Source organism: Saccostrea cucullata, unplaced genomic scaffold, assembly GCF_032062105.1.
Source record: "Saccostrea cucullata isolate Sc308-1 unplaced genomic scaffold, CSIRO_AGI_Scuc_v1 ctg2714, whole genome shotgun sequence".
Lineage (NCBI taxonomy): Eukaryota > Metazoa > Mollusca > Bivalvia > Ostreida > Ostreidae > Saccostrea > Saccostrea cuccullata.
Window position 1 is genome coordinate 38,261 of NW_026934053.1, and position 9,855 is coordinate 48,115.

The 9,855-nt window shown below is 32.2% G+C and overlaps 1 protein-coding gene and 1 long non-coding RNA gene across 2 annotated transcripts; one reads left to right on the top strand and one right to left on the bottom strand.

Moving 5' to 3' along the window:
• Positions 1 to 628: 628 nt before the first annotated feature.
• On the bottom strand, positions 629 to 6,544 carry LOC134239857 (EF-hand calcium-binding domain-containing protein 10-like). Its single transcript, XM_062721988.1, has 4 exons — positions 6,408 to 6,544; positions 1,925 to 2,089; positions 1,608 to 1,698; positions 629 to 755 (listed from the first exon to the last, which is right to left on the bottom strand). Exons 1-4 carry the CDS (start codon positions 6,523 to 6,525, stop codon positions 710 to 712), a joined length of 420 nt encoding a protein of 139 aa, XP_062577972.1. The 5' UTR covers positions 6,526 to 6,544; the 3' UTR covers positions 629 to 709.
• A 187-nt stretch (positions 6,545 to 6,731) lies between these two features.
• Positions 6,732 to 8,628, top strand: LOC134239858 (uncharacterized). The gene is made up of 3 exons (XR_009986312.1): positions 6,732 to 6,864; positions 7,723 to 7,833; positions 8,199 to 8,628. It is a non-coding gene; the product is annotated as an uncharacterized LOC134239858 (long non-coding RNA).
• The last annotated feature ends 1,227 nt before the right edge of the window (positions 8,629 to 9,855 follow it).

The following is a 9,855-nucleotide window of genomic DNA, read 5'->3' on the forward strand; positions in this document are numbered from 1 at the left end:
CTGATATATAAACCCTATATGCAGGTGATGAAGGTATATTGCTGCATAAGTAAGGAGAGTATAGGAACAAAATTATTAAAGTTCTGAACATTTCTACTTCAGAGGGGATTTATAAGTACATTGTATATCTTCTCGCATAGAAATCTTCCGTTCATTAGGGCTCATTTTCAATAATGTTCTTCTTATCATCGTCTCAAGCCACAGTCTGGAGTCTACATACAGCTCCTACAAGAATGGGAGAGGATCACACATTTTGGCCGTTGTTTGCAACAATACAACTGTATCTTCTTATATGCATTGCAATTTGTAAGGCTACATTTACAAATACATGTAGATGAAAGCCTTGAAAGGAATAAATATACATGTAGTTTTTATCTGTTTGTTGGTCGATTCTGGTCAGGAGGATTCAATATTTGGTACATTAGCCTAAAAAAAATCTTAATGTACATTAAATGAATACTTAAACCCAAAATAAATGCTGTATAAATATAGGTAGTGATAGACCATATTTAAGAAATTCCCTTCTTCAAAGAGCATTGAAGTCTCATACAAGCACCATTGTTTATAAGATAAATAAAACAAAAACAAACACAATTTTTTGTGTGATGAATTTAACAAAAACAAGAGATTTTCAACTGTGAAATAAATGAATATTTAATATTTACAATATATGTACAATGTGAGAGTTGATTTTAAAGTCTTTTAGATACTATGCTTCTTTAAATGTCGCTGATGCTTTACTTAGGCCAGTTCTCCTGCAAAAGAGGAAAAAATAGCATTACTAAGACATTCAAGTAAAACATCTTAACTCAATATCCACTTACAAACAAATAAGTTGATTACCCTTTACATTCTTCTTTTAAAATTTAACTCCTTATTTGAAATTTTAACATTCTGTAGAATTAAAGTCTTTAAAAAAAACCTTGCTGTTAAGCTGTAAAATTTAATTAATATTTTCTCCATTTAATATCTGTTACAAAATTTCAATTTTTATTAAAATTGATTTATTGTAAAAATTGTTGTAATTTTTAAGTGCTCTTTATCAAAACTGCAATGAATATTATTTGCCAGAATAATAAAATAAGTAATTTGTAAAGATTTTGGTAGGAATTCACAATAGATTTAAAAACTTATCAGATATCAATTTGAAAAAAAGGAAATAAACCAAAAATAATAATCCAGGTTATACATTTATTTCAGGTATCAATAAAATCAGTCAATATCAGTATGAGACATGCGAGATATCAGAAAAACTCTGTCATCATAGAGAACTTGCTCATAAGAAAATTGCAGTTTTAAGGAACTATTTATATTAATCATGTACAGCGGAGCCCCATTAATCTGGGAACTTTGGTTCCTAGTCAATTTGTCTAGGCAAAATAACGTTGAAAAATTCAGCTCCAATGAAAAATTGTCCAGATACTGAAGCATCCGGATATCTGGCATCCAGATATCTGAAGGTCCACTGTAGAAAACCTTTTCATTGTAATAATCAGATATGCAGTATCATAATTACATGTATAAAGAAGCAAAATTTCTAAGCAATTTGAATTCCTATTAACTGAGTTCAATCAGTAAAAATCAGTAAAAGATAAGGAAAAACTTACGCTTGTGATAAGAATACATCAAAATTGATTTTGTCTTCATTTGCTCCTTCAATATTCTCCTCTACAGGTGATATACCTAGTGTTGTCATGGCTGTAAAGAAAAAAATGTACATGTAACACAGTAAGACTGCTGATATCATAAACAAGAACATATTGTAGAAAAAAATACTTTAACAGAGTAATTGACAGAATTAAAAGACATGTTTATATCTAAAGACTGTACCACACTATCATACACCATATATTGTTTATGCTTCAGACATTTAAGTTAATTGTGATAATAAGTTAATAATGTGCAAAAACATAAAGCTATATACCTTCTCTATACTGTTGCATTGTGATAAATCCTCTGTTTGTAGGATCCAGCATGTTATACACTGACTGGATGTTAGTGTCGTCAAACAGACAAGGGTAGTCATGCTTCGTGGCTCTGGATCTCTGAAGCTTCTCAAGCAATTCTATCATATACTTCTTTGGGTTTTCTGAAATATTTTAAGATTCTTGAGCACATTTCATAAAAAAATCATGATGTTGTGATTTTCTTTTATCACAGGTCTCTAAATTTCTATCAATAAGCTGTTATATGATTGATCAGTCAGTGATCCCTTCTATAAAGAATGGGTATATACCGGGTACATGAATTACAGTGGAGCCTCATTTATCCGGACACTTTGGTTCCTAGTCAATTTGTCCGGATATATAAAGCGTCCGGATACCTGAATCAACAGTTAAACAAGACAAAATAACATTAAAAAATTTTGTTCCAATGAAAAATCGTCCGGATACTGAAGCAGGGATGGGGTCAATTACGTAGGAAAGTAATTATTATAATTAAATTACAATTACTTTCCAAAAACTTCAATTAAATTACACATTACATTCAAGAAAACATATATAAATTATAACGGATATAGTTATGTACATTCCTTATTCTTTAAATTCATATCAGATTATTTTACAACATATTTTTACAATAATATTTCAAAGATGTTCATACAATTTTCAATTACGGTGTCTCCTAACCTACATCAATTAGATTTGAAGATTTTCCTGCCATACTGAAGATTCTGTTCACTTGGGTATATGTGACAGGAATACATAGATACTGACTAGTAGAAAGTTTACTCATGGTTTTACCTTAATTTATATGTTAGGAATTTGGAATCATGAAACATTTGATTAAATTTATGTTGAAAGTACAATTGATGCCTTTTGCATTAATACTTCCTCATTTCAACAACATATTAAGATATTCTCAAAATGTTGGTATTTGACTTATTCTGTGTCAATTAAACTACAATTTAAAGTCAAAGGTGTGTGTGTATAAAAATACCAAGAGACAAGGTCAAAATGTGTGAAAAATATCTATAATCAAGAAATATGTTTTGACATGACCCAAGGGCACTAATTAGCACCTGATAATAATTTAACTTTAACACAAGCTGAAGATATTGCAAACAAGAGGATTAGAAGCCAGTGGACTACTTATTTAGATATGGATTAATTAATTAAAAAATCAAAATATAAATTTTATTTCTTCACTTTATAAAGATTAATTTGATTTAAAGTTTTTAAGAAAATAAAATAGGACAATACTTAATTAGCAATATACTTTCAAAGGGAAATATGACTGTGTTAAAATTCTTTTTAAGAAATTCTACTATCAGAATATTTGATCCAAACAAATCAGTTAACCTTTCTAAAATAATGTTTAAGAGATTGTGGGGGAGTGGAGGATTTTTCATTTATTTAAAATCAGTGTAATTGAATGTAATTGAAAAGTAATTGTGAATTACATGCCTTTTTGGAAAGTAATTAATTAAATTACCATTACTTGTAATTGAAAATTTGGCCAATTACACATTAATTTCAATTACATCGAATTTTGTAATTAATTACAGTCAATTACCATTATACATTACCATTACCCCATCCCTGTACCGAAGCATCCGGATATCTGGCATCCGGATATCTGAAGGTCCACTGTATATATAATGTAATCATAATAACCACTCTGATCAATCAAATAACGGCTTATTGATAGCCTTAGTGAAATGGGAGAGGAGAAAATGCAGCGGATCAGAACGGTATTTGAACCAGGGCCCCCCTGAAACTCCAGTCAGAAGCTATCTGACCACCGGCGATCAAAACCCGGCTGACAGCCACATTCCTCCCTCCTTAAAGGTCTTTGGCCCTGCAAGGACCCCAACCCAACCCCATCTCAGGCTCATCCCTGGCAGGCCTCTCACCTTTCAGTTCCAGGGCATGGCACGGCATGGCACCAGATGTAACGGGAGAGGAGAAAATGCAGCGGACTGCAGACCGGGACTGCAGAGGGGAACCCGGGCCCCCTGAAACCCTGGTCAGGTGCTCTACCAACTGAGCTATCTGGCCACCTGCAATCAGACCCAGCTGACCGCCACAATAGAAACCCAGAGGCCTTGTACTTTTATTCACATTGAAGTTTAATATGTTCAGGTCCAGTCCAAAGACTATTTCTACCTACGTAGCTATTAATAGCTTCCTAGGTGTTTAAACCTACCCAAAGTAGCTATTTTTACCTACTTTTTATAATTTCTGCATTTTGCGGCCAAAACTGACCAAACGGCGCAACATGGGGAATACAATATTTTTTGACACAGTCACACTAATGATGAATATGACAATATTTTGGCCAAAAAATGATTACTTCCTGAAATTGCAATTTTACATTAGTTTCTATGCAAAATTGATAATATACGAAGTAATCATTTTTTGGCCAAATTTTTGTCATATCCATCATCAGTGTGACTGTATCAAGAAATTTTGTGCTCACCATGTTGCGCCGTTCCTGCATTTGGTCACAAAATGTAAGTAAAGCAGAAAGTAGGTAAAAATAGCTACTTTGGGAAGCTTTAAATACCTAGGTAGCTATTAATAGCTACGTAGGTAGAAATAGTCTTTGGACAGGTCCAGGAAAATCATTATATTTAGCTATATAGGTATATCTACCTAATATTATAGCTTTATTTACCTATAAAATATAGCTATATTTAGCTATTTTGAAATAAGTTTCAGTTTTATGAAAAGCAGACAAAAAGTCGCATAATGAGTCAGTATTAGTTTTCAACTTTGAAATGGACTGAAAACAATTCACCAAAAACCCACTTATAAAAATGTTTCTCCTTTTGTGCAATTGCAATCAAAGATCTAAAAGTTTTGGGGCTATGTGTAACAGTTAATCTGTGAGTAAGCAGCTACTTTAACAAAGAAAAGCAGTTTTGGTCAACAAGATAATTGATTGGTAATAATTGAGCACAATGCAAGGCAATCACACTTAGTCATGCCTCACCGGACTTCCAGCTATCCAGAAAATAGAGATGCATTTTTTGGTTAAAAAGTGTTTATAAGAGGCAATGTTTTTACTATCTGCAGCCCTAGGTTGTTTTTATCAATCCTTTTAAAAAATATATCAGCCATAATTTACATGCGACTTTTTGTCTGCTTTTCATAAAACAGAAACTTATTCCAAAATAGCTAAATATAGCTATATTTTATAGGTAAATAAAGCTATATAGGTAGATATACCTATATAGCTAAATATAGTGATTTTCCTGGACTTGAACAGTTGGACTGGACCTGTTCATAGTACATATATATAGATGTGCAAACTGAACTATGTAATACAATACAGTACCAGTAAGAATTACCTGTGTCTAGGGACAGGTTTGTAGCTAGGCTTTGTCCATAGGCTATAGCATCATTATTTTATCATTGTATTTCATAGATAAAGTTCACCCCCCCCCCCCCTCCTGTTTTTGAGGGGTACTAGAGATGTCGGACTAAAACAGAGTTGGACTATAACTTACTCGGCCTATAACGGACTCGGCCTAATTGGCGGACTCGGCCTATAGCTATTAAAATACTGAATATCAGTGAATTTTATGTATATTTTTTAATAAAAAGTGTATTTAATATCTTCAAAAAGTTTAAATAAGATTTATAAATAATTTTTTTCTTTAAAAAATGTTCTTTATTAATGTTTTTACGTAATGAAATATGGGCATACCGCTTGTGTTATTTTAACCACTAATAAAATTAGTATGGAAAAACAAATTAAATTTTCATTATAATTACGTTTTATATTATATTAATAATAATTAATAATTATTTTCTTTAAAAAATGTTCTTTATAAATGTTTCTACGTAATGAAATATGGGCATACCGCTTGTGTTATTTTAACCACTAATGAAAATTTAATGGCAAAACAAATTAAATTTTCATTCTAATTACATGTTTTATAATATATTGGTGTACTGTTGTTTTCATAGTATACTTGTTATTTCAACACATTGTAATTAAATACACTGTTAATCATACGTAATTGTAGGAAGATGTAATTGGTTGCTCAGTAGAATAAAATAAAATAAATAAATGAAAATATATACAGGAAAAAAATAGACCCCCAATATATATAACTTTAGTATGCAGCACGCATGTTACATACATGCACGATTTACATTAATTAATCCATTAATTTCATAGAGTAGTGTGGCTTGTCGATATATATTATTAATGGTAAAAAATTAATCTGCTTCAACCTATAAAAAGTAGGTAAATCACGTAGATATCTTACTGTTTTTAGCGGTAGGCCGACTCTGTTATAGGCCGAGTATGTGTAGGCCGAGTCCGTAATAGGCCGACTCTGTTATAGTCCGAGATCTCACGTAATCATCTCAGAACATTTCACTCAAATACGATGTTAAATTGAATATACTTATCAGCTAGTGAAGCAGAAAAAACAGAAAAAAAAACTTTACCAGGTCTGTTGTATATCAACTGAGAAGTCATGTTATTAAAAAGCTCCAAAACACGGTGCTGTTCGAGATATTCTTTCGCTTCAACATCACGACCAACCGAACTCTTGGTGGACGACATCTTTGATTACTCAATTGCCATAGCAACACACAGAAAATCGTTTGGAAAAAATGATTAACTAATAAAATGACTTAATTAAATTAATTGTTAAAGGAAATTATCATTGAACTAATTTTTGATGGTATATAACATAAATATTTTGTAAATATTTGTTATTACATCCGGGCAGTGTAAAAATGGCGGCGCGCACTTGTTGCGTTTTGACAGAGACGTATAAGAGAGGGACCGCTGACTCATTTTCGCGCCAAATTATCTTCATGTTTTCGCAGCGCCCTCACCGGGAGGCATAGAAAGACTTCCGGTCGTATTAGCTGCAGTGTTTTCATCGAAGACTTTGGGGTAAATATTGCTAATATATTGTATATTTTACTATTTATAGCCTGCACGTCAATAATAATTTACATAAGGTGGATATCTATGATGTATTTTTGCAGCTATAAAGAGAAATTAAAAAGATAACACGTATAACATGAGACCATGCATCATGATGTTTACATCTTGTCGTTGTCGGTACAACATTATTAATTCTGAATAAAAATGTTCTCTTGTTGAAAAGTTGCTCCTTTTATTTTCATAAACATTGTAGACTCAGGCCCTTAGGAACCGGTGAGCAAGGAGGAAAAATTAGCAAGTATATACAGGCACGTTTCCTTTTAAAAGGGTGGGGGGGGGGGGGTATGTAAATGTAGGACAAGTTATCTGGGAAAAAAAAAACTTGAACAAGCAAATAAAAAGGGAAGGAAGTTGTCAGAACAATCTGTAGAAAAATACTACTAGTATTTTGTGTAGGAGTGGCCGGTTGGGGGGAGGGGGGGACTTTTAGTGTACATTTTCAACAGTAAATGGGTACACTGTATATGTTGTGGACCCCCCCCCCCCCCTTCCCCCATAAATATAATACTGGTATGTGCCATTCGAACATTAGAAACTACCTTTGCTTTAACATATCCCTTAAATAAATATTATTTAAAACTCATTTGTTTTTCTTTTCCTTTTTTATTTGCTCAACTGAGATTTGTCCCAAAAACTGAAATTCCTTCCCACAAAAGGGGCCTGAGAGTTTCTCAACATTTTAAAGACTTGATCATAGTATTGAGATGTATTATTTACTTTTTTTGTATATATCCAAGAATGTATAATAAGGATGTTAAATTTTTACATCATGTAAAGATGAACACTTGTTCATGTAATCTCCAGGTATGTCAGAAATCACTCTTCTCAACAGCAGACACAGATTGCAAGCAGAGGAAATGAAGAATGCATAAATTTTTATGGGTGAATTTATCCTGACCACCATAAATCTATTTAGTAAGTGGCAATTTTTACTCATTTATATCACAATAATTTGTTTAAAATGTATCATTTTGCTTCACATGACTGTAAACATGTGTTATTTACATCAAAATTTGCATCAGGATAAATCTCGAATACATGTACAATTGTACATGTATTACCTAGATTTATAGAGTGATAATCTTATATGTTCTTTGCGAGGGGATGCTCCGCCTTGCGGTGTCCTTGTTTCATGGGGATTGATGATCTTTTTTTTTACTGCTTTTGTAGTTTTTTTTTAATATACTAAATAATGAACAATTATTCCACATTTTACAGGTATATTTCATGGGGCTATTAAATTCTTTTCTTCATTGATTTTGTCTTTTTCATATTTTCAGAGTAACAGTACCTCTCTTGATTGATTCTACAAGATTCTGAAGTTGTTTTCCCAAAAGACCTTGACCTGCTTCATAAGGGTGTTTTAAGTGAGATCTAAGGATGAATAAGACAACAAATAGTTGTTCAGTAAGCTGTAAAGCTTAAAATTGTGTTGCTGCATAAAATATAGCCACGCTCAAAATGGCACTGAAACAAACATTGACATGTTGTGTGGTTTTTCAACAATACTGCAAATGAATAAGAAATAATATCAGAAACTTTTATGTTTTTTCTGAACCATCTCTCTCCATGGTATTTGTAAAAAAAAAAAAAAAGAATTAAGACCTCCAAGAATTTAATTAATGAATATTCTTTCCAAACATTTTCCCACTCCTTGGACTGTAAATTCTGAGTAAAGAAATGTGTGATGAACATTTCAAATTTCTATGTGATGCATATATCGTCGCTGTAATATCAAAATGTCATAAGTCGATTTTTGGCGCGAAATTTTTATTGCTAATTTGGAATCTGCAATATCGAATACATGTTCTGTCAAAACGTCATGTCTCTAGGCCAATTAGAAAGTGAGATACAGATGTATGTCCATTGGATGCATTTTTTTTCTGACAAAAGGTCGTATGTCTCTGGGCACTGACAAGGATGTCACTGGTCGTCTGATATTAAGGTTAAAATGATAATTTAAGTTAAATCTTTTATAATTTTTATTAAGAAATGTGTTCAACATACAAAACAAAGTATATTTGTTTAATAAACAGAGAAATCAACGGAAAGATTGATGAAAAATTAGATGTATTAAAGGTTACTTTATGACAAACTGAATTCTGTTTTCGCAGTTTGTAACTGCAATCAATTTATGAGTATGTTCATATAATACATTTCAGAGCGTTCTAATATCAGATTCGTACGCTTACAATACATAGCAGGGTTTTGTTTTAATGCTTTACTGGAGATACGACAATTTGTACAGAAAAAACATCCAGGACAGAAAGAAAAAAACTAGACATACGACATTTTGAAAAAAAATGTTTTTTGTCTCTCCTGAAAAGTTGGGATTTTTGACTTACGACAATTTGATATTACAGCGACGATATGTATAAACTAAAATATACTACATGTACAAGGCCTAAATGTATGAAAATAAATCTAACTTAAACTTAGCCAATGCATATTTTTGTATTTTTTGAACACCTAGTTTTTAGGCTCAAGTGAGCTTTTCTAATGACATTTTGTCTGTTGTATGTCCAACTAAAATTTTCACAATTTCAACTACTTCTCAAGTACCTCTAGGTCAATTTAAACAAACTGGTACAAAGCATCCCTGGTTGAAGGGGAGTTTGAATTGTTAAAATGAAGGGCCAAGTTCCCTACAAAGGGAGATGTTCAAGAAGAGACAAAAATAGGGTGGGGTCTTGAAAAAAAAATCATGAACCACTGGGCCAGAAAGTAAAAACTGTGGAAGCATCTTGGGATTAGTGTAGATTCTAAATTGTTCAAATCATGTCCCCCCCAGTTGGGCCGGGCCACACTAAGGAATCAAAGTTTTACATAGAAATATATAGGAAAAAAACTTTAAAAATCTTCTTCTCAAATGAAGAACCACTGGACCAGAAAACCTGAAACCTATGTGGATGCATCCTAAGGTAGTGCAAATTCTAT

Bases quoted from the DNA above. Each gene is read 5' to 3' on its own strand.
- LOC134239857 (XM_062721988.1), bottom strand. From the start codon at position 6,525: ATGTCGTCCACCAAGAGTTCGGTTGGTCGTGATGTTGAAGCGAAAGAA. The intron at 1,699-1,924 runs GTATATAGCTTT...TTTTCTTTACAG, and splicing joins AATGCAACAGTATAGAGAAG to CCATGACAACACTAGGTATA. The intron at 756-1,607 runs GTAAGTTTTTCC...CCTCTTTTGCAG, and splicing joins GATGTATTCTTATCACAAGC to GAGAACTGGCCTAAGTAAAG.